The sequence below is a fragment of the Enoplosus armatus genome, chromosome 20, assembly GCF_043641665.1.
Source record: "Enoplosus armatus isolate fEnoArm2 chromosome 20, fEnoArm2.hap1, whole genome shotgun sequence".
Taxonomy (NCBI): domain Eukaryota; kingdom Metazoa; phylum Chordata; class Actinopteri; order Centrarchiformes; family Enoplosidae; genus Enoplosus; species Enoplosus armatus.
In genome coordinates, this window is record NC_092199.1 from 15,112,608 (window position 1) to 15,138,114 (window position 25,507).

Consider the following 25,507-nt stretch of genomic DNA (forward strand, 5'->3'; position numbering starts at 1 on the left):
GACACGAGTGTGTCTGTTAACAAAGATACAGGGTAACCAAACTGGTAGAAGATGATAGGGTGAGACACTGAGGGAGGGAGGAAGGGGGGAGATAAGAATTTGGTGGAAATACGTGAAAAGGAGCCCCACAGTGCCAAAAGGCATGACTGTTCACAACCTGACAGGTTAAGAGAAGTCATGACGGAGCTAAAGCAGAACCGAGTGATCCCTCTCCCTCTCTCTGCACCTCACAGTCCTCCTCCTCGCCCTCTTTTCCTCTTTTCCTCTCTTGGCAATTTCTTCTTCTTCTTTCTTCGAAGCAGACGTCTGCCAAAATGACTTCCCTCGTTCTTGACGCGACAAGGCCCCTCGCCAGATCTGAAAGGAAGAGGGGGGGTTGGCAGACAAAAGTAGAGAGAGAGAGAGAGAGAGAGAGAGAGAAAGCAAAAGTAAACATGTGCAGATGGTCTAGGTGTTCTTGGTGTATAAGAGGGGCGAGGTGAGGGATGCAAGGCTGCCGTGGTGTCATGATGGAAACATCATGTTGGCCGCGTTTCTCCTCCCGTCTTTCTTCTCCTTCGCTTCCAGAGCCCAGAGCAAGGACCCTCAGAGACCGACTCCCTCGCCTCCACATCAGCAGTCCATCTGTCTCTTCCTCGTACACACACACACACACACACACACACACACACTCTCCCATGTGCCCCTTCTCGCTGCAACACACAGTCACACAGAGTTTACATTACCTTCATCCAGCCTGCTGGGGGAAGAGACGAGGAAAAGAAAAACACAACAGTGGGTTTCTCTCTCTGTGATGAGTATTTATAGTACAAACGAAGAGACTGACAGACTGCTGGGACACACTCACCCCCTTCCTGCTGGAGTTTCCCCGTCTTGGACGGAGAGGAAGAACACATCATAAAAATGTCACAAAAATATCCACTATATTGTGTAATTTATTCTAGTACCCCTTAAGTCTTAAACAACATTAAGAACAAACATCTTAAATCAAGCAACTTTTTCAATAGTGTTTGAGCGATCCCACTTTTACCAGTGTTTCAAGAAAAAGAGCATCGAGCCAAAAAATGAAATGGACACTGCTAATACGGGAAATATCTTTATTTTCATTGGTTGTGCGTATGCATGCTGTGTGTTGATGTTGAGCCATGAGACACGAGTCTCTGCAGCAGTGGAGAAGAACCCTCTCACGTTGAACCCGAGAGAAGAGACAATTAAACGAGGGTGAGAGCAGATGGTACACTGAGGATCATAAGACGAGCAGCTCGCTCACTGTGACGTTATTACAAATGAAATCAAATGCACACAAGATGCAACTTTTAAATTGATGTACATATAAACCTGCAAACCAACTTTTGTTTTATATACACACACACACACACACACACACACACAGGCATGCAGGCCTCCACTGTCAGATCCATGCGACATGAATGTGGGAGCTGGAACACAGGGCTAGGAGAGGACAACAGGGCAGATTGGTTCATCTGTGAAATATTGTCAGCTCAATTCATCCAAGTGCTCTTAGGTCATAGTCTATTAAGAGTCTGTAGTTTACGTCTGGGCTAACAGTCGAGCCAGGCCATTTGGTACAAGTGCTGCATATTTTCAGTAGGCTGCCACTGCTGCTGTGCATATTTCTTTATAAGGACATTTGTACACCTGAATTTCAGTACAGCTCCGCGGAACAACCGTCTCTGAAAGCCTGCTAAAAACAAACTTCAGCTGATACTTGAGATAATACTTTGCTGGCATTGCTAATAAAGAATAGGCTGGAGTTCCAGGTCTGGAATGAAGGACGGACGCCCCAGTCACCTCATGGTACTGTAACTATTCATACTAATATAGCGGATCTACTTTTCAGGCATATTTTGTGATGGCAAAGCCAGACTCACTAGTCAAAAACAGCAAAAATAACCTAGGCTAGGGTAGCAGACTGGAAGAAGATTACAGCCTTCCTATTTAATCTCAGTCGTCATTCTGCCGGCATCTCCGTGCTCCCGTCCAGCAGCAGCCTGCGTAGTTCCTGGGGGTCAGTGACAGGAAGAGAGCAGGTAAAGTCCTGGCAGACGTAGGCAGTGGCGACACCACCCTGCTGGGACATGGAGGACAGGACGGGCAGACGCTGGCTCAGGAAACAGTCTGCATTGTCGTCGATGAGCATCAAGACCTGCCAGAGAGGGAAGGCGGGGTCAAGGAGGAAGAAATGGAAGAAAAAAGGGGGTCAAAAATAAACATTTCATGTTTTGCTTGTTAAACGTTACATTATGGAGCCTCGAAACTCCCCAAACTGCTGAAAGACAAGACAAAAACATCAACGTTTACATAAATTAAAAACATAACTGTTAAGTAAATAAAATAGAGTATAAAAAATAAGGATAAGATAAAATAAATTGGAACTTAATTTATTTCACTTTTGTTGTTTATCATTAAGTAGCTTGTTTTATTTTTCAACAAAGCTAGCTAGCAAACTAGACGTTTTTAGACCAATGCGGAAAGAGACATTAAGTCACGCCCATCTACAAAATGTTAATGATATCACAATAAATTCTGAGAGTGATTGTGGTCCTTGAAAACAAGAGAAGATAATATGAAGCTAGAGGCATGTCTCTGTGAACTTCTAATTAGCGTTACATAGCTTATTTAGCTGCAGTTACTAGAGTTTATACAGTGATGCTACGGATACATTGCTACATTGAATGCTGTACAATAAAAGGTTTACGGACAGGATTTAACATTACTCACATTGGTTTTATTACGAAAGCTAGCTGCAGCTTGGTAGCTAGCTGAAGATGCTGGTGCTCAGTGTGTTTAGCCACCAGTGTTTCCAGTTAAGCTAGCAAGCCACATGCACACTGCCTCTCTGGGCCTATCCCTGCCCCACACCTGTCTCATTATTATGTTAGCTTAGCATAAGGAAAATTGGAAATGCTGAGTGGGTAAAACAGGAAATCGACAGATGATTAATGATGAGCAAAAATAAATAGGAAAACAGAGGAGTTGAAAAAATAAAATGATAAGATAAATAGAGGAGTAAAATAAATGTCATGTATTTTATCAACTGATTGGTGGTGAAGGAACAAAAGGCATTTTCTTGTCAGTTTTGGGCTTCCATACTACAAATAAGCTTTTGTTAGTTTAGTTTCCATTAGTTTTCTAGAATTGTTACTGTATGGCTGGACCAAATCGAATGCATTTTGTTTCCACAGTTGAAAGTAGAATGGAGATTCAGTGCATTTATAATTTACTGTTAATTGGATTGTCAGTTTGATGTGTCTTTACTCCGTATGGCAACAGTCAATATTCACATCTTCAAAAACGCTTTGGATCAGTGGAGCATCCCAGCAAGGGACGGACCCAATTTTGATCGTGATCACTCTCCATTTTTCATTAACACATCTATGTAATGTCTTAAACAAACACACAAAAGCTATCACACAAACAAAAACAACCCTCCTAGAAACAACATTCAATCTTGGCTCAGCAGCTGCCATGGTCTCGTGCCCACAATTGAGGAAACACAATGGTGTGTGGATGGATATGCGGTTCCTTTCACACCCAAAACAAATCATTTAAATATGCACATTTTGACAAGTATTGACAAAACTATTGACACGTGTCTGAATGTGGCTAAAGGTGACAAAATAAAAGGATGAGATTACCCGTCTTTGTATCTGCTTATGTTTGCATGTGTGTGTGTGTGTGTGTGTGTGTGTGTGTGTGTGTGTGTGTCGGTGCTTCTGGACAGGCAGCAGAGCGAAGTTAAAGAGGGCTGCCCTGTCAGTCCCCGAGGCAGCTTCCTGTCAAACACGTGTCATTTTCCTCCTGGCCCCTGCACCACCCCTGGTTCACAACGGAGCGAGAGATGACAACATAAACAACGGGCGCAGGCAGCAGTGATAAAAGGAGGGAGAGGAGGAGGAGACGGGGTCCGGTGATGCGTCTCAAGTTCTGCCAGAGACGACTGACGTGTGTCAGTGTATGGTGGACTGGAGCTCAATCAGAATGCATTAAAGGGCGGACACGATGCAGGCAATGTCCATCATTTCAATACACCCTGCAGTGGACACACATTCAAAGCTACGTGCCAGCTACTGTTCTGGTGAGAAGACATAGAGGTTCCTCAGAATCATGGGAAATTAGGGAAACATCTACACTTTCAAGGAAACTCTTGCAAACTCAACCTACTGGTGATGACCATGTGATATGGTCGAAAGGGCCAGAACAAGCGAGTAAGCGGACCTTGAGTTATGATTGTTTTGTCAACTGCTGTTCGGTCAGCGCAGACTGAAATATCTCGACAACTACTGCATAGATTGCCATGAAATTCTGTACAGGTATTCATGGTCCCCAGACGATGTATGCCTTTGACTTTGGCGGCCCCCTGACATTTCCTCAGGGGTTGACAACTGATGATATTCCAGCACCTTAGCTACCATGCTAAACTAAGATGGTGACCATGAAAAACATGACACCTGCTTAACATCAGCATTCATCAGTAACATTGCCATTGTGTTAGCATTTGTCTCAGATCACATCGTCACAGAGCTGCTACCATGGCTATAGACACCATTTCTTCAAAGGAGGCATAGCTTGAGCAGCAGCTTCAGTCCTCCGTCTGTGTAGGTCATCCACTATTTGGCAGCACTCAAAACCCAACACATAATCACTGTAGTTACACGTATAAAACAGAAGAAAATAGACTTCAAGTGTAAAAATATGGTCAGCATCAGTGCTGAAAACCATATCGGCACTAGTATCAAAAAATGGCAATGATACCTGTGGGTACACGTGACGCGTTAATGTTAGCTGACGATGTGACTTTCTGGTTACCAGGTTGGTCCCCAAAATCTGTCGCCCATCAAGTACGACTGCATCCAACACACAGGTGGCTAAAAGAGACAGAGGCGTCAGGTACCTCTAATTCTGCATGTTCCAGCCTTCACCCTGATCTAGCCTTGGCCATTAGACAACATTGTCCATTAGAGCAGACACTCCTCCTCTGTCCCCTGTAGCACTGCCAGCCTGCATTAACCCATGCCATCATGTCCTCTCCTGTCTCAATGAGCCTCATGTTCTCACTCGACGGCGCCCCCAGTGCTCCACTGGGCCATTTAGATGCTCATTTGAGCCGGTAGCCATCTGCACTTCTAATGCCAAGAAACCATCAATGGGTTACGCTGCCCATCTCCTGCCATTGAAGAAGACCGTCTCCCCAGTGGTGAGGTATTTCTGTATCTATTACTAAATGTGCTGCCTGGTAAATAAAAGTCCTCCTTAGGGGGTGATGAAGTGATGCTGTTCATTCTTATCTTATTCTCTACAGTGATGCTGCAACACCTGTTAGACACAGTTCAGGGCATAAATAATCTGAAACACAGGAAACTATGGATTCACTCAGAGCGCTGCAGAGGGTTGGCTGCAAACATTTTTAAGGCACACACACACACACACACACACACACACACACACACACACACACAGGGGAAGACTGGCAAGGATTGTGATGGAATGTGGTCATAATGGTGTGACCGTTGCTATGGAGACAGGAGGAGGATTTCCCTGGCAAGCCAAACCCTTCGCCTCTCTGTCCTGACTCTTCTTTTTGCTTGTCAGCTTCACGCAGTCCCTCCCAGGGACCCAGACCACATCCAGCAGTGCACCCTCAACCTTAAGGTCACGCTGTAGTCTGTCTGTGTCACAACAACACTATCTGCACACACCCCTGGGGACCGGACAGGGCGAATGTGTGTGTGTGTGTGTGTGTGTGTGTGCAAGAAAAAGAGCGATGACTAAAGAGAGCAACAGAGAGAGACAGACAGATTATGTGTGAACGTATATACAAGGCTTGTGAATGTGATGAAGTGAATGTAAAGTGTGTGGTCCTGTATTCAGTGTATAACAAAGTGTGTGTGTGTGTGTGTGTGTGTGTGTGTGCGTTGTAGCAGACAGCACAGTTGGCTACACAATCAAACTCCCACAGGGTTAATCCCTTCATACACCGGGCAGCCCTGAAACAAACACACATCAACACACACACCCACACACAACTCCCACCCGTTAAATGTCCCTACACTGACAGCTCCCTCCCACTCTCCCAGTCGAGCTCAGACACTTTAAAAGAACACAGTGTACCTGTGTTGACAGTAACACACAAACACACACACACACACACACATCCTCAGGAAGTATTTTAGATAGAAACAGTTTTCTCTCCCCTCGGTGTCTAACCCTAGCTAGTATGCACACGACTCATGGGCCGATGAAACACAATGAACACACCAAACACACACTTTTGAGAGCCGCTGTCATACCTGAGGAAGAGTGATGACGCTGGCTGCAAAATAGCGCCGTGCGCAGGCAAGCGTGAGAAGATTTACGTCATCCCTCTCATTCGGTTTTGTCTCTCTCTCACACACACACACACACACACACATGAAGGGACCGGCTCAGTCATCATAACAACCCGACATCTGGACCGCCGCCCCAGGACAGAAACAGACACACACATTCATGCTTGAGACGCAAAAACTTGGGCGATGGAGGGAGGCGGTGCGGCAGGGCCACATGCGCCGCACACGTTGTCAGTCATCCGCTGACACTGACATCACCATCAGCTTGATTCGCTCAACTGAATGTTCACCAGGACAGAGCAGTTTTAAAAGCAGGGAGGAAGGCAAAGAAACTAAAGGATTTAAAGACATAGAGGCAGAATAAATGAGTGGAAAATCAACACAGATGCTTCCATGCAAGGCTCACTGAATGGTTTGAAAATGATGTGAATCATTAACCTCCACGGCCTCTGCAGTCACCAGATCTCAACCCACTTAATCACCGATGCTTTACACTTAAAGCACAAGGTCAACACCGCCATAGATACGTTCGGACAGCTGTGTGAGCCACAGCCGCGCACACTCTGCTGAGTTTCTTGCAAGGTTTAGCAGCCAAAGTTCAATTAAGTTGAACTTAGACCCCCAAATACGCAGACCTCCAAAATACATGTCCTATGGGCTTCTGTCATTGACAGGAGGCGGACGCTATGGCAGCAAACATCTCCAGAATAGAAGGATGGAGGAAAAGTTCACTTTGCGAGTGTCTGAATTGCAGAAGTTAACTCTACTGTGCGATCCTACAGGGACTTGAATAAACAATTCCTCATAGTATCAGAATATGGCTGTACAGTATGCCATAATTTTCTGGGAAAATGAATTCAATACCTGAAAACATGAAACTTTAACAGGTGGATGCAAAAGCCAAGCTAAATTTCAATATTGTCCACAATGACATAGAACACCCAGAAATAGGAACAGGAATAAACAGCGGTAGATACACTTCTCTTGTCTCACGGTATATATTATGATACTGCGCAGCCCTTCTTCAAATACAAAAACATCCCTCACACTCACCCATACACATGCATGAACTAACATATACTATATCAAATAAATCATATGTCACTCCAACCCAACTCTCATGCGAGCCATATTCTTTAATTCATCTCGTTGAAAGACTCAAAGTGTCGCAAATGAAATTGTGAAAGCAATTGTTGTTGTCTTCTTCTTATTATCCACATCTTTCATTTCTACCTTCATGCACGATAGAGGATTTTGTATTTTGTAGGTTTTGTACTTTATGGGTTTGCCTTTTGTCTAGCCCGATCTGTGACATTTTATCTTCCACTAAAAAAAAAAAAAAAACTAAACCAAGATGCTGTTGCTGGGCAAAAAAAGGTCAAATAGTTTAAGATGTGAAATGGTAATGTCTTATATGCAATTTCAATTACAAAAACACTTTCATTGAGACCTTCACACACACACACACACACACACACACACACACACACCCTACCAATCATCATAACTTGCCTAACCCTAAGCATAAACCTAACCTTAAACTGCGTCTTCACCCTAAAATGTCATGATTTACATTATGGGGGCTTGCGTTTTGTCCCCACAAGGAAGGTGAGTCCCCACAATGTGACTGTGTGCAAGTTTATGTCCCCACAACATGAGTAATACATATCCACACACACACACACTTGTGTTTCTTCCGACCTGAGCGAGAGTGAGTGGGCGAGCCTGCTCTGGCGGTGTGCTCTGTCCTTTGTCACGCTGAGCATCAGTTTTCAGCTGCCGACAGTCTCTACAGGACCCTCTCCACTAAATCACCAGTGTCTGCGGTGACATGTGAGGACGCCTTGGTGTCTCAGTAGAATTAAGAGCCTCTCTCCTCCATCAGGCCCTGACACCTACGACACACTTCATCAGCTCCAGTTGCATTTAAGATGAAAGGGAATTCTCATTTGCTCAAGTCATAAAAGTCAAGTTAAAAATGTGAAGGAGATCAAATCTGACATATGAGCGTTATGAGGACATGGTCAGATGTCTTGAAATATCCCGCATGGGAAAGATCTGAAGCAAATGTCATGTCTTCAAGTACTACAGTAGCCCAAAAGTATAACAATAGAGGAAAGTGTCAGGAGGTATTTTTATAAATACGTCCTCTGATGCACTTGCTGCAAAGGAAATCACCCCGGCAACCCCGTCAAAAGTTGAACAATCCCTGGTTATTGTGCAGTCGTAACTTATGGGAGTTGGAGCAGTTTGACTTCCCACACAGTTCACCTCCCAGTGCCACACCTACGACGGCTACCTTGTCAGAAAATCTTTATTTCTCACTGGGTGAGACACAGTCCTCTCAAACGATGAATTCCTGAAGACATTCCCCTCTGTTACATGTTACCAAAAATATCAAATTTCAGGTTTTTGTTTTTCTGCTGTGACAGCGCCCCCTACATTAATGTTGTCCAGGGAGCGTTCATTTATTGACTGACACTGTCAGCATTAGTAATTTGATTGGTGCAATAACTGTGTGGGCAGCACAAATAATAGTTTGTCTCACAGAGGCACAGAGGCAGTTAACCAGCTGGGGGGGGTGAAGTTTGTCAGCCTCAGTCCCATCTGTGATTTGAGCACGACAGTAGTAGTAGTACTGAAAGTGTCCCACCCTACCACGAGAATGCTGCACCTTTGCCGTGGTTGCAGCGCATTTGTGCCGCAGCAGGTGTTGCAGTGTAACGGCAGTACGGGCCGCCTCAGCTTACACACAGCTTTGCACGGGTAAACCTACTGCAGCACTATGACTTGGGATGTCGTGTTATGTCATGCTGCATTGAGATTACACAGGACACCGTATGAACCATCGAACAGCCTACAGGTTCTTACAAATCTGTGAGGCAGAGAAAAATCCCAGACTAGACTACATAAAACGTAGTTTTGAAACATAAGTAGCCTTTTTTTCTTAAATTGTAGATTTACGTAGACCCACAAAGGTAGCAGGGACGCCCAGCCCCCGCAAAACAGGCACACATACTTATATACTCCAATGTGGACTGATGCTGAAAATAGAAAACAACAGATTTTAAGCAATTCATTTACAACTATAGATGACTAATAGATGAATCCCATTCTGTGTACACACTCCAACTCACTGTAACATAGCCTTGACAAGAGGTGAGGCAAAAAAAAAGTAAAGATGAATCACCCCCACATTATTACTTAGAGCTTGCTGCTGCGCTGCTCCAAATTATTATTCTATAATCCTGACGCCGTCTAACAAAATCAGCATAAATACAGGTTAATGACAACAACTGTGTGAGTGGCATTTACGCACAGCTGGCAGCGTGGATACCTTCATTCATTGCTTAAATCTTTTGACAGACACATGGATTTAGCGGCTACTGAACTTTTTTGTACTTGCACTTTAAAGGCTTATTAAATGTGCACATGAAGAGCAGAACTGTAGAGTTTCAATGTATAAATTAGCCTATTCATTATTTTTATCACCCCACCCCAGACTCCAATATAAACACAAAGATGATGTTGTAGCCTGATATGTACATGTTATAACCAAACAAGTTCCATGACATGAGTGGCATGTCCAGGAATGCTGGAGACTCTGGGGGGGACTGTTTCAAGAGAAAAGTTAGAGCGGACAGAAGGTTGTCTTCTTAACTTCACTGCCATACAGCCCCGACAAGCAAACACAGCTGGTTACTCGTCCCGTTAAGCTCCCATTAAGTCTGCAGTTAATGCAGCTGAATTAACAATCTAATTCTAACTGCTCTGTGAGGTGACAACAGCGTAGTGCAGAACCACTACTGACATGAGGTTGGCTGATATAAGTGCACACCGATACCTGTTATCAGCCTCAAAAGTCCTGCAGCGGTCAGACTCTTGCTGAACCTGTAGCATACGTCTATGCTATGAGAGTGATGAGACATCGTTATTGACTGTGATGTTTTAACAAAACTTGGTCACTTACTGTACGTGTTTTCATCAAGAAAGCCTTCAAATAAAACACACAAAAAAAGTGAAACTCATTTGAAATAAATGGACTGGAGGTCTTGCCACAGACCTTGGCTCCTGTTTCAGGTGGTCACCGTTTTTACAGTCGGGGTCGCGCTGCTGAAAGGCCGATGAACAGCAATGACCCCTGAGGACCACTAGCGACTGTCTGTATGGGTGAAATTAAAGACTGCTGGACTCCACAAGAGGTGTTTCATTAGCTCTCGGTCAGACAGGGAAATGAGATCAAAAATTCAGCTTTCTTTCCAACTCGTCGCAGGAAACTTAGGCAGGTGTGGAGAAACTGAGTCTTATGTCATGTGTGAAAGTATTATCGGCTGGAAGGTGAGGGCTGTTACATCACACACCGTGGAGTCACCTGTGCACTGGCCCACATCTCATTTCATGCTACAGTAATGTATGTGCACACAGACATACGCTGACATGATGCTTCATTTACAGTGGGAGGAAATGAACACCTGAGAGGGATGAGAAGGAGAGAGAGAGGAGGAGAAAACATCATTTTAATAAAATGAGAAGCAGAGTTGTGCCAGAGATTGATGCAGGACGTTCTTCACTGCAAACTGAAGTCTTGGCATTGACAACAAACCAACAGCTCAGAGCTGCTTTCCTTACCTTCGACTGCCAATGAGAGTTTGGCTTAGCTTAAGAGTGTTTCCACTATTTATGGCCACACAAACCGTTCAGTTGTAGTAGTTTTTAAACTGTTCTTGTTTGTTCTTTCACGGTTTACGCGGAGGTTTGAGACCAGTCTCATGTTTACTCAATTTCCCGTACTTTTTCCAAACTATACCCAAAATGGGCAGCTTATTCAGGGAGCAACAGATTATAAAATGGAAAATAAAAGTCATATTAAAAATAAATCATATATGCCCTAATGAGTTGTAAAATAGCAATGACTTTCTCAACTAAGTTCTTGCCCATTAATAGTACTAATGTTACATGGCACATTTCATTTCACTTGAAAAGTATGCTATTGAAAACAACTGAAATACTCATACTGCTGCTTTAGTATTGTAAGAAAAAAGTGCATTCAAACAGCGTTGTTTTTGAAAATCCACATCCATCATTAACTCAACATTTACCGAAAGAAATTTGTCTGCACCCTAAAGAAAACCGTCCCGAACTAAAACAATGGCGAAACTAAACTTGGACAACTGTTATCCCCCACTACATCCCTGATTATATCAGAGGAAAACATTCACAGCTTATAAAGATAAACCGAGAGCGACAGAGCGAAAAGGAAAACTCGTGGGCATCTGCAACTGTGTGTGTGTGTGTGTGTGTGTGTGTGTGTGTGTGTACATGCATGTGCACGGGCGTCTTATCTGGCAAGCATGGGTTTTATTTACCAAGCAGAGATATGGATAAGCGTGGAGCGTCAAGCGCGACTGCAGCAGACGTGCAGACAAGATACAACCACGGCGAGAGGATTATATCTCCAACAGCACCACTAAAGCAGTCCACTCTCTGCTGGATCCTGAGAGTGCACGCACCTCCCCCACAGCTTTATGGATGTACCGGCACATGGTGGAAGGATGAGGCAAGAAAATCACTCAATGGAGGGATGTAGAAATTTCAGATTAACAAGTCCAGGAAGAATGGAGTGAGATAAATGTTAAGAGTCTATGTGAAAGTGAAATTTAAAGCGCAAAGGCAGAAAAAGCAGGAGGGAGAGGACGAGCGTTACACTCTGCCTGGGAAACACTTCCCTGCGACGGGAGCCATCTGGGACCTTTCCCACAGCTGTCAATCAACCTGGGTTCTGCTCTCTGACTGGTGATTGGGCTTAGCAGGTCATTTGCAGAGAACAAGGGAGGATCAATTCCTGTAACACAACACTATGTACGGACGAATACACACACACACACACGCAGTCTTTGATGGGTGAACAGAAGGATTGCGATTGGGAGGGGAGAAAGGGAGTAGAGGGGGTAACAAGGCAGCGGACTGAAGTGAGGGAGGTCAAAAGTGAGGTCAGCGAGAAGGACTGTGAGACCGCCTAGCTCTAATCCTCCCCCACAATGTGTTGCTACCAGTGCTAGTTAGCCTCAGACTAGGGTCTCTGTCTCCACCCGTCTCCTTCCTTCCCTCCCTCCCTCTGCTTGCACCCTCTTCCCCATGCCTCTGAGGTCTCGTTAGGGAAAGGACCCTCTCTCCTCTTAAAGGCCATGCTCCTCCCTTCCTGCTCCTCTCCATCCTCTAACTCCACTCTGTCCTGCTCTTCCTCCCCCCGCCAGGAATTCTTCCATCTTGTTTCTTAAATCCGACAAAATCCCTGTAATACCTACCGCAAGCATCTTTCACTAACACCAGCGTCTTGTGGCCCCCCCTTAACACTTGCCACAGACACCTTTCCCTATCACATCCACTCCATTTCCTTACCTAAGTGCACTCCAGAGAGAGCCAGCAAAACACTACCTGCTCTCTGTGACCGTCTGACTCTAATCGCATAACACAGACAAGAACACTTACTTGGATTTTTTTTTTTTTGGAGGGGGGGGGGGGGGGGCAAAAGCACAGCTGAGCCTGATTAATAAGCCGCACTGACAAGAGGCATCCAGGCCAACAACAATGGGAATTCACAATTGGAATTACAGTCCTTGTAAAACATTATTCAACTCATAAAAGACCACACACGAAGATCTTCATATAAATTCATACTTTGAACCGCTGTCGACGCTTCTGCCAAGATGCTTTGTTGCTTTATTACCAGAACAACCTTGAGAACACGGGGAAAAAAAAAGTTCTATGAATGTAAATCATTATCCTTAAAGCTGGACGATTTCCATTTTGTATAAACGGGCACCATGAGGCGCAAATAGAGCAAAAGAGAAGGAGAAAACCAGACAGAAATCTTCAGGAATATCATGTTATTTTTCACCTGTGCTTTTCTTACTGTCACATGTCGAAATGTCTTCTGTAAGAAAAAAAAAGGGCCTGATGTCCAAATTAGGGGGCCAAAGTATGAAAAGGGCTTCACTGTTCAAACACCTTCAAAGCTAAAAGTCGAAGCTTTAGCCTTGTCGACATGATTTCATTGCAAACCTAATATTCTCTGATGGTAATGTAGTTTCTGACCACTTGCAAGACCAAATTGGTGTAGTCTAGGTTATTGTTTTCTGTTCCTCACTGGAATACCATGTGTCATGGTACTTGGAGCCATTAACTGTCTATCATCATGTAGCATTCATAAAAAAGTGAAAAAAAAGGGAGTTTTCCATACAAATCGTCTTACTAATTTATTGTTGTTCAGCAACACTTATTACTGCTGAAAAACAGATAAGTTATGCTTCCTGCCACCTCACTGTGCGCACATTTAATACTGTTCCCCTTCTCCGACACCTTTCACACACTATTTCACACTTCCATAGGAGGGAGACAGAGAGCAGGGAGACTCCACACACACACACACACACACACACACAACACACACAGGGCCGTAGAATATATGGAGGGGTGTGGGGAAGGGGAGGGGGGAGAAAGCCCCTTAAAGAATAACTGCTAGAGAGACTGCATCTCTGGTCGCGTTCCCTCCCCTCGTAATTTCAGAGCCTCTTCAATCAAAGAACCTCGGCCCAGCTCTAATCAAGCTATATTTCGGCGTAATAGAAAAATTAACCACAATTTATTGCAGCAATTACAATCAAGAGCGATGTTTCAGCATGACTGTTTGGGCCGTAATTGATTCCAAGCAAGCAAAAAAAAACAAAAACAAAGTGCGACAAAAGCTCCGACTGCTGGGGTGAACTGAGAAGCGTAGAGTCTCGTGGTGAATTTAAACAGTAAACAAATTAAAACGAAAGTGCAGATCTCAGAACATGTGTGTGTGTGTGCGCGCGTGTGTTTAGATTAGCATGAGTTGGGCTCTGAGCACCTCATTCGGCACAATTAGAGCTCGCCGGCCTCGAACCAGGAAAACAGGCGAGGAGTAATTGGATTTAAATTAGACATGTTCTCTGCTCGGAGCTGCCTAATGTAACATGGAGCACAATCCCCTCACTCACTCCTCCTTCCACCTCCGTTTATCTCATCTAACAGCCCCCCCCCCCCCGCCACCCCCACCCACAGTACTCTCAGTCATTCCCCCTCTTGACTCCATCATACATTTTATCCTTTATTCTTCTCATACTGATTCCAGTCTAATTGCTTTTCTTCCAGTTAATCTTATCCATTATCTAGTTGTGTGCTCCTTTTCCTTCTGCACCAGAATACGTTTATGCGTTATCGGTTGCTGTTTGGGAATATGCTTGTGGACATACTGTATGAGAAAAAGTGTGTGTCTCACAGCTGTTGCAGGCAGTGGTGCTATTCCCCTGGGAGGGTTGTGTCTCATCCCCAAGAATGTGTGTGTGTGTGTGTGTTTGTGTGTGTTTGTTCAGTGTTGTGCTGGATCATCACATCTTAGCCCAGCCAAGATAGTTGCTGCTGCCACTAATGGCCTGCTGTTCTCACAACATCTGGACACACACACACACACACACACACTCCCATCTCCCCCTCCATCTCACTCTGAGGCTCAATGAAGGCTCATTAGAACAAAACCTGGATCTGTCGTGTCACTCTGACAGACCTGACGAGAAGTGTCTTTTTCTGGCTTACACACACACACACACACACACACACACACACACACACACACACACACACACACACACACACACACACACACACACAGACACACACACACACACACACACACCTTGACTCTTGTTCTAATCGAAGTGTGTATCTCTTTCTCATTTAGCGTCTCATTGGTCCCAGTGGTACAGACCAGTGTCTTTCTCTGGTCACCATCATGTCTCTTCTCATCCTTCACTGTATGAGGCCATTAAAGGTCCACTCCTCTTGTGTCCTCAGCTCTGCCATTACTGCACTCATTAGCAGAAGCAGGCCAACACCCTCAATCAGGCTGAGGCCTCACTAGATTGAATTTGATCCATAGAACAGCTAATTGGGCTATGTTAATGAAGCAGGCGACCACAACATATTACTTAACTACTGCTAAAACTATTGTTTTACATTAAATGGTCATTAGTTAAGACAGATGATATTCACCTGTAAGTTATTTTTTGTTATTACAACATGTTAAACTGCCCCCCCCCCCAAAAAAAAATATTTGCATGACAAGTGGTCAAATTATTGGATATTTCCTACTTATTTATGTATTTTTGTGAAACTACACATTTAATTTGATTTATATTCTTACGTCAGTTACTTCCTGACTGCTTTTACTTTCTCCGCCACAGGGAAACCTCTCAGTATGTTAGTGGCGTCTTCATACCTCCACTTAATCTCATATTTGCACCAGAAATCCAACTATAAAAAAACCTGCTTGGATATTCAGACAAACTTGAGACCCTCTCCAACTACTTCTGGTAGTTGTCTAAGACTTACAGCCCCCCCCCCCCCCCCCCGTCCATGAGAGAATCCCATGGGATTAAGCTGACAGTAACTAGGCCCAGCATGTGACTCGTCCTGGCTGAGGGTGATAGTACCTAACGTACATCCACCTTAATAGATCCATCCTGATAATGGCTCTATCTGGCTCCTTCTTGGTCTCTGCCTCTCTGCAGGGATCTGGAATGAACCTAATTTCGGTTATGGGCTGGTCGCATAAACAGAAGTCGTACACAGTCGGCATCGTGAGGCTGCGTATGTGTGTGTTTTGTTTAGTCACTCAACCAGCATGCAAATCTTCATTTAGCAATTCTGCACAAAAAGTGAAAAGAAAAGAGAAAAGATCAAACATTGATGAATCGAGTTTACTCTGGAGGAGCTCTCATCCTCGTCCCTCACTTCGTGCACAGAGCTGCAGATAAAAGGACACCAAAAGTCCAAATCTCAGTCACACTGGGCATGTTTTGCTACAACGTTTTTGTAATTTGGTACAATGAGGCGAGTGTCTTTTTGCCTTGTCATTTTGAAATCATTCCTACTGGGGAATTACCCAGGTTAGGCGTCTTGGATAAAAAATCAGCTCAAGGAAACGATGCAAGCTGCAGACCAACTAAACAAAAGATGTAGCCAGAATGTAGTCAAAATCACATTAAACAAAATCACATTTAAACAATGTATAAAATCAATGGCTCTCCACTAGAATATCATTAAACAAGCTTGTTTAAGGTATAGAAAATGTAATTCTGGGTTTACGATGACTTCAGCTACAACACAAGAGACATTGTGGGGTGTATCAGTGGACAACAGGACAAGGAATACATATACTCCGACGTTATCTGTTCTGCTGTCGGTACTGTTAACTTAGGCTACATAATGTTATCTTGCACCTTTTCTCTCACCAGCTCCAGCTAATTTGCAATTAGATTAAGACATTTGTCCATGTCTCTGTCGGAGCCTGTCATATGTGCGGGGGGGCGAGAGACAGAGAGCGAGAGCGAGAGAGACCCTGCTCTTAGTGACAATGTCACAGAACTAAACGCTCTAGAGTCCGGTTGCACGAGTCAGCGCTGACAATGCTCGTTGCAACAAGTCTTTTGTACGTGAGAGCGGAAACGCAAACAATCTCTGGAAACATCTGGTGAAAGTGCATCACACACCGGGGTTCGAGTCCGGCCCGGGCCCTTTGCTACATGTCCCCCACCCCCGCCTTTCTTGTCTCGCTACTGTGCCGTCATCAAATAAAGCGAAATGCCCATTAAGAAATTATATATAATTTTGGCTGTATTTGATATATGTATTTATATATATGGCTTTTTTATATTCGCTTTATAAAAACTGTTAGCCAGCTGAATGTTTAGCTATAAATGAAGAGTGCCTTCATAACAAAAAGATCTGAAAGTGCCGTTCAAGTATCGATCCGATCAGTGAGAGTAGCAGTACCGTTAAAATCTTGAAAATGATACCCCTCCCTATCCCTATCACTATCTATTTAAGGAATAGCTAGTTCAACTTTCTGCTCACTAATTAACACGTTATGTCCTGTTTGTTAAATTCGTACAAAATCCTAAATGTAAAAAAGACAAACGGGAGGTTACGTGCAGATCTATTTCTTGGCCGGGAGTTGTGCTGCCAGTCTTTATGCTAAGCTACGCTTACCGCCTGCGGGCACTATCTTCATCTTTTCATCTAACTCTCGACAAGAAAGCTAAATAAGTCAATTTCCCAAAACGTTGAATTCTCTTTAAACTACAAGCTTCTGGTGATGAGAATCAAAAGAACTCTCTTAAAAGTTTAAAAGCTGAAACTTCTGAGAAATGTGGCCACGGGAAACATAAACATGACAGCCTTGGCTATCCATACTGAATTTCAGTCTGACTCAGACTGACAGCTGTCCAATTCATAACAAACAGCCTGCGTCTGGACTGGCAGGAAGACTCACACACTAACACACTTCAACTGCAGAGTTAAGATTTAGACCCAGTAGGCATCTAGATGTTGGGAAAGGGCTTTAAGGTCAGCGAATGCCTGAAAAGAGATAGCCGGGAAGAGGAGAGGAGCTCAGGCTGACCTTTAAAGAACCGCACTTAAACCAGCCAACACCCCGGGCACTGTTGTAGGTTGGTCCCACCCTGCATCTGTGTGAGTCTGTGTTTCTGTGTGCGCATGTTTCAAAGGTTACTGGGAGTCTGCTGCCACTGTAGAGGTACTGCTGTTGGAGTAAATCAATGCACGTCTACGTGCTGAAACTTCATTGCTTTCCAGGGATGCTTTAGGGGCTGATGACACGATAAGATGATGCATCACTCTTTCACACTCACACACACACACACACACACACTCTTACCTTATGTGGTAGGAAGAGGGAGTTGACTGCTGCTAGGAGACTCGTGGTGTCCGGGGCATCCCTCTGACCACAGATCACGATCTAGAAAAAATACAAGTGGAGGACATGGGGGGGGGTGGTATGAAGGAAAGGGAAGAAGGGATAGAGATAACGAGAAGAAAGAGTATGAATAGAGTGACATAAGAGGGGAAAGGTGACACACAGGAGGAGACGAGAGGGGGAGGAAGTGATAGAGGTCAGTACTGTATTTGTAGCAGTAACAAGGGAGGCAGGTGTTTTCTCTGGGACCGCCTCACCTCGCCTCGTCCCTGAGCTCGTTACCCTCGCCTTGTAGCCTCGACACATCCCCCGCAGGTCATACATGACGACAGAAGGCTAACTATTCTCCTCCTCTCTCTGTTTCTACTCCCATTATTTCCCTCTCTGCTCCTTTGATTGTGCAGCACACGCCTTCACGCTGAAAGTTTTCTTAGAGCGGCCGAGAAACTTCAGGGTAACTCCTGCTGTGCTTTGCCAGTATGCTGGTTTCTGAGGTTTCAGGCTAAATGAGGGTGTTAATATTTCAAAACCGATTATATAACTGAGGCTGAACAGCTCAAATAACCCATTAAATGCATGACGGCTGTTTGCATGGGGAAAAACGATCAGAGTCAGTGTGTCCAGAGAGAGTGCATGTATGCAGAGAGCCACTGTCCTTAAATGGCTTCTCTTAGTCCAACTATGGTAAATATATAAATATATCTCAACACATAAGCTCCTTGTTTAAAAGATCCCATATTATGCTCATTTCAGCTCTATATTTTTATTCTGGGACTCCACTAGAGTAGCTTTGCATGATTCACAGTTCAAATAACTTAGACAGACTGAGCAGGTGGATGAGCATCCCTGTACATGGTGGGTGGTGCTGTGCCTGGATCAGAAGACCTGCTGGGGGGGCGTGGCTGAGCGCGGTGACTGTATAGTTGTGACATCACAACCTCACGGAGGTCCTGACAGCTCGTTTAAAGGCACAGTTTCTGAATACAGGCTGTGTTTCATTTCTCCGTGGACCGAGCGTTTTGATACTTTCACAGTATTTATACAGCACCTAGATCAGCTTTACAACCAAACAAGACATGGAGAGCTCACTTTCTGCAATATGGGACCTTTAAGGACAGACTTTTGCAAGAGGAGGTTTATATCAAGGTGTTAAGTCAGAGTATAAGGATGAGTTGAGATGTAGCAACTGTAGTAGAAATAGCATACACTGTAAATCATATGAAGTGAACACGTAAAACGCATAACGTAACATATAATGTATAGCCTTTATATGATGCTTGGTCCTAATAATGAGGGCCTCTAAAGGCCTCTTGACTTTGCAGAATGATTAGTAGCACAATTACACTATTGGAACACTGCAAGAGAAACTAAATCTGAAGGAAAAACACTCTCACTGTTCACATGCTAGTAGAATGTTGTTGCACCACCATCTGGCAGATTTATTTTCTCAGTCATACAAGGAATTTCAAACCTGTAGTATGTTAGATCTGCTATGAATCATATAGGAAGCATGAAGCTAGAAATAGCAGTACAAATGCCCAACACTTCTCAGGAGTGATTGGCTTGCTGTTCCTCCCTGCCTAACATGTTTGTTGAGTAAATTGAACAACGTATTTTTATTAATCAGACAAAAGAATCCATTTGAAGACATCCCTTTAGGCTCAAGTCAAGTTGTGACTGCTGTTAGTCACCACAATACTGAAAAATGAGTTGCTGAATGAGTTGCAGCAATGATATGCGAATCAGAAAAGATTATCAAAACATTTACTTGCTGAAAAGATCTAATGGTCTTTACAGTTAAAGGAACAAACTGTGGCCTGCTGTGGGAGTCCAGTTCACTTGCAGGGTTACTGATAATGTTGATAAAGCAGTGAGTCAGCAGAGCCAATATGGGGATGTTCATTGTTTCACCAGCCTCTTAATCAGCTTCTGTTAAGTTGCTGCGTATTGTTCGGTTCCTTCTTGTTGATAATTGAAATGTCTATTGTGCTTGTGACAATTTGTCAGGTAAACACGCCCACTGGCCAAGCTAAGCTGGCCTTGAGGACTCGCCACAGAAAGCCAGGGCTCAACAACACACACACTCTAAGACATTAACATGCGTCTTGGGTGACCCCATCACAAGTGGACAGCCCTTAGTACAGGTGTCAATGCACCCAATGTGAGTGCGCTTGTGTGTGGATGTAAGAATAACCTGTTTAAGCGTGTAGTGCTGCGCCATGAGAGACCGGGCCATTTCAGGCAGTGCTATGGGGACCCTGGTCAGACGGTCGGAGAAGGCCGCCAGCAGCTGTTGGGACCTCTTGAGCCACTCCTGTCTCCCAGTGTAGTGGGACAGACGCAGGAGATTGGACGCCGACACCGAGTTAGCGCTGGGCTCGGCTCCGTCCTGATCTGAGAGACACACACACACAAAGACACACAACATTTTATAGAAGGCTTCCACAGTTACAGTCTTAGGCTGGCAGTATAGTGTCCTTCAAACAATACTGAATCTAGCAGGTTTCACAGTGTTGATCTATGCACATATTCACAATATTTAAATCTAAATATTGATTGGTGGAGCTTTAACCAGATCTGATGTTTAATTATCATTTATTGTTGGGCTTTCTGTCAGAGAAAATACACATGAACTCAACTCAATAGACAGAATGTTTATGGCCTTCCTTCGTCAACACACACACACACACACACACACACACACACACACACACACACACACACACACACACACAAACACACAAACACACATAAAATCATATTGCGCACTCATGCTCCAATTCATATCAATGTAATGATGGACAGGGTGTTTTATACCTTCACAAAGAGGCAAAGCATTTCCAACTAACAGGAAGGATAGCCAGTTAAAATACAGACTCTATCTGTTCCCATGACATCCCCCAGTACACAACCATCCCAGGGTCTCAGTGTGTGGTGTGATGTGATGGGACTAACAGATGACCTCATGACTTGGCCCCCGTTAAGTTATTGGTCCTTATCTCTTATCAGCGTCCAATGAGAGCCCGGAGGTGATCTTCTCATAACCCACGGCCTCGTCACGTGTCTGCTTCTCAGCAATGCTCTCATGCCCCTGTCTTTGAATGTGTGTGTGTGTGTGTGTGTGTGTGTGTTGATAGCTGACACAAGCCGCTTTGAAGTCAAACTGCAATTTTAGGTAGCAAACTAAAAATAATAAAATAGCAAATCCCCAACCACAAACACACACAAAACTCTACTGTACGCTGAATATAATTTTACAATATTTTTCATGACAAGCGTGAATTTACAATCGCATATAGATGCACGTGAACGCCCACGCATGACTGAACTGCAGAAATAATTTGATTTTTTCCTGCAGTACACACACACACACACACACCTACTGTAAATACACAAGCGAGTCTGTCTATCTCTCTCTTCTTAAAGAGAAGGAGGTCACACACATACACAGCCGTGACTGAACACAGTCACACAAAGCAATGACAGAATACCCCAAACACACACAGCACTAAAACACTATAGAGCTCCAAAGTGTTCAATATTAAATAAATCATTATGACATAATTGTGGAAAATATGTAAATGAAACAATAATTTAGAAAAGAAAGTCATTTTTAAATGACTAAACTCAACTTATTATTATGAATTATTTCATCCTTCTTACTGTCGTAATAAAGAGTTTTATAGGATTTTAACTAAATGTCTATAATGAAATACAAATAATACCCAATAAAATAACATTTAACAATAATGAGTTGCGTTTTAATCATTTCTTTAATTATTTAGCAAAATGTTGTTATTTACTTTATATTTTTGGGGTTCTGCAAAACACCACTTAGACTTTTAGCTGTTGTGTATGTGTATGTGTCTCTCACAGCTGACGTCTCCAACATTTTATGACTTTTGTCCAGTGGGAATCCACCTGAAAGTGCATTCTGGACAAATAAGATGAAAACATTTTAACCAACACTCCACTGCAGATTTTGTCGAATAAAAGTCAAATAAGTTGCCAAACAGACTTTTTAACCTTTACTCCTTAAAAACAAATACGCACAGGAGTCTGGCAGGGCTGTAAAACGCAGAGTGGCAGCGTGGTGGGGTAATCCGTCTTGCCGTGACAGGCTACGCTGCGGGGACAGGCGTCCACACTGCAGCGTCACTAATGGGGTTTCAAGTCTACACAGCACCACCGCCATAATGACACAGTCAATCCTCTCACACGAGAGACCTCTCACACGTCAGCGCCAATAAACACACACACAGACGCAGGTGTGACGGCGCGCAGGTACAGGAGCTCCCGCACACACACACACACACGCAAATGCGACCATCATCTGTGATCTGTCAACAAGAATAACTATTAGCTTTTTCCCTGTTCCCCACGCCCATCTGCGGAATCTTGCTCATGTCTGAACCATTTGCACCAAGTTATCCGTCTTAGACACATGACAAGTGTGTGTGTGTGTGTGTGAGTCGTTCTTTTTCAGGGGAACAAAATATCGAGCTGTGGCATCTGGAACACTAAATGAACTTCCAGATAGAATTCTCAGTTTTTCTCAGAGTTTGTTTGTTTTTTTGCTTAAATTGGTTAAATGTTAAAACATGAAGACATGAAGCTTAGTGCTTGTTTCAAGCTGAAGCTAATCAAATGAACAGCTTAAGAAGTCTCAACCTCTGGAGATCAATTACACGCTCAAAAACGAGTTTATAACAACATTACACAAACCACAAAAGTAAAGTCCAAAGCCAACCATAATTTTAGTCTAAGATGGGTCGGCGAATCGTTAAGTACATTTTGTGTTACTACTATTATATGGATTTATGTATCTTAGACAACAAGTGGGTGCGACATATTTTTTTCCCTTAGACAAGACCCAGAACCTGGAAAACCCAGAATTAAAGAAATAAAAAAGAAATCCTGTAATGGTTAGAAAAGAGAAAAGGCACAGCATGAGATCCATCAGGAGGAGGAAGACCAGCCAAATGACTGCACATAATGTATCATACGAAAGATATCACGCTGAGTCGAGATGACAAGAGAATAAGAATATAAATACAAATAAGCAAGCCGTTAAAATAAACGGCTGCTGTCAGACGGAGTAGCTCGAAAGCAAAAAGAAAAAGAAAACAGGCAACGAGTGGATGCAGACTGGAAACTCTGGTCTGACAGATCAAAGGTAAATGTCTGCATGTCTACCAAGTGTCGACTTCTCTGAACTGCCAGCAGCCATCAGTCGGAGGAGTGGACTGGCAGCTGAAGAAGAACTGCCGTGCACGTCAAGGTCAGACCTATTTATATTGATATCCCATCATTCCCTTGGTCCAAAAACCCTCTTTTAACCACAGACATTGTGAGGTAATGCAGCTTTGCTACTGAATTCTGATGATTCTGAATATAAAATGGACTAATTTGTATATTATTTTTGGTATATCTTATGGTTATAGTATTTTCATTATTTTCATGTATATGTGATGAGCCGATTTTAGCTTGTAACAGATATATTGCGGGCCACCGGGCTTGCAAAACACTGGCGGAAACCCTGTATGGATGTCAGTGCAGTAACAAGGAATTGCAGAACGGAAATGTAGAAACAGAAAGACATTTTTAATTACTTTAGAAAGCGTCTCACTACATACGTTGTCATTCAGGCTCTAGTGTAAAAACAAACAAGCCTAAGAGTATAGCCAGGCCAGCTGCTCTGTGAGGCTGTACTGAGCGAAATGCTGATGTCAACACGCTATCATGCTCACAGTGACAAGCAGGTATAATGTTCACCAGGTTCACCATCTTAGTTTAGCATGTTAGCATGCTAACATTTGCTAATTAGCACTAAACAGAAAGTACAGCCGAGGCCAACGAGGAAGTGATACGTTTTGCAGGTACTTGATGGTAGTGCTATAGAAAAGGTTAAGGTATTACACTTCATCCTGAGGCAAACATGAATATCTGCAGCAAATTTTATGGCAATCCAGTTCATCCAATAGTTGTTGAGGCATTTCACTCAAAACTACAAATGTCAACCTCACAGTGGCGCTAGATGAAAAGTCAAGGGACCACCAAAGACAGTAGGAATCATCCTCTGGGGACCATGCATATCTGTACAATAGTTATTGAGATATTTCAGTCTGAACCAAAGTGGTGGACTAGAGAGAGAGAGAGAGAGAGAGAGAGAGAGAGAGAGAGAGAGAGAGAGAGAGAGAGACATCCATTGAGCCATGCTGCTAATTATAACAAGTGGCTTCTTCCAACACACACTTCAACAAGAAAATATTTATAAAGCATCTCCAAAATTGAACTGCAATGAAAAAATACATCAAATAAGTCATTTGGCGAGAAGACTTTGCAGCAGGAAGGGTATCAAAAACAGAAAACATTTTCGACATACACTTGTCCACTGATTATTACAAAAAAAGTGGAATAATTAAGTTTTTGAATGCCACCCCGTCATATCTGCAAGATTAAACTTTTTAGACTTATTATATCTATATATGGGAATATATTCTATGCCAATGGTGTACCTTATACCGGAGGTCAAGGTGTGATGGCCACAAAGGACACAAAGAAGGAAAATGCAGCAAGTAAAAAAAGAAAAAAGATTCAGAATGAAGATAAGATGTAAGTGAGATGAGAAGAGGCACAGGTAGAAAGTGGATTTCAGACTCCCGCTGTACATTGTGCGTGCTGTTTCAATCTGTCAAAGGCAGATGGACTAAGACACAATGGAGACACATTTGACAGGTCAGGTGATCAAAGTAGCTGAAGAATCAGAGCATCGGTCTTTGAGTGCTTTCATGGCGAAGACGTTCAACTTGAGTGAGAGACGGTTGCACTTCCCTAGAGGTAGATAGGGGAGGTCAATATTCCTCTGCTGCCGTCTTTTATCTTCTACCTATTCATCCATCCATCCATCCATCCATCCTTGCCTCCCCCCTCTCCTGTGGTTAAAGCGTAGCAATGGAGTGAAACTGGCAGCGGCATTACTGCAGAAGCTTCCATCTTGTTAAGCTCGGCATCAATCGATAAGGTGAAAGATTTACATACAGTGCATCCGGAAAGTATTCACAGCGCTTCACTTTTTCCACATTTTGTTATGTTGCAGCCTTATACCAAAATGGATTAAATTCATTTTTTTCCTCAAAATTCTACACACAACACCCCATAATGACAACGTGAAAAAAGTTTATTTGAGATTTTTGCAAATTTATTAAAAATAATAAACCTGAGAAATCACATGTACATAAGTATTCACAGCCTTTGCTCAATACTTTGTTGATGCACCTTTGGCAGCAATTACAGCCTCAAGTTTTTTTGAATATGATGCCACAAGCTTGGCACACCTATCTTTGGGCAGTTTCACCCA

At 43.5% G+C, this 25,507-nt stretch overlaps 1 protein-coding gene across 1 annotated transcript in view; it reads right to left on the reverse strand.

Annotated features, from left to right (window-relative positions):
* Positions 1-1,083: 1,083 nt before the first annotated feature.
* Positions 1,084-25,507, reverse strand: part of spata20 (spermatogenesis associated 20) — a 40,412-nt gene continuing 15,988 nt past the window's right edge. The window contains exons 14-16 of the mRNA XM_070927175.1: positions 20,342-20,541; positions 18,109-18,189; positions 1,084-2,167 (exon numbers count right to left, since the gene is read on the reverse strand). Of these exons, the coding sequence (XP_070783276.1) occupies positions 1,973-2,167; positions 18,109-18,189; positions 20,342-20,541 (476 nt within the window). The 3' untranslated portion in view covers positions 1,084-1,972. The remainder of the gene's footprint in view (positions 2,168-18,108; positions 18,190-20,341; positions 20,542-25,507) is intronic.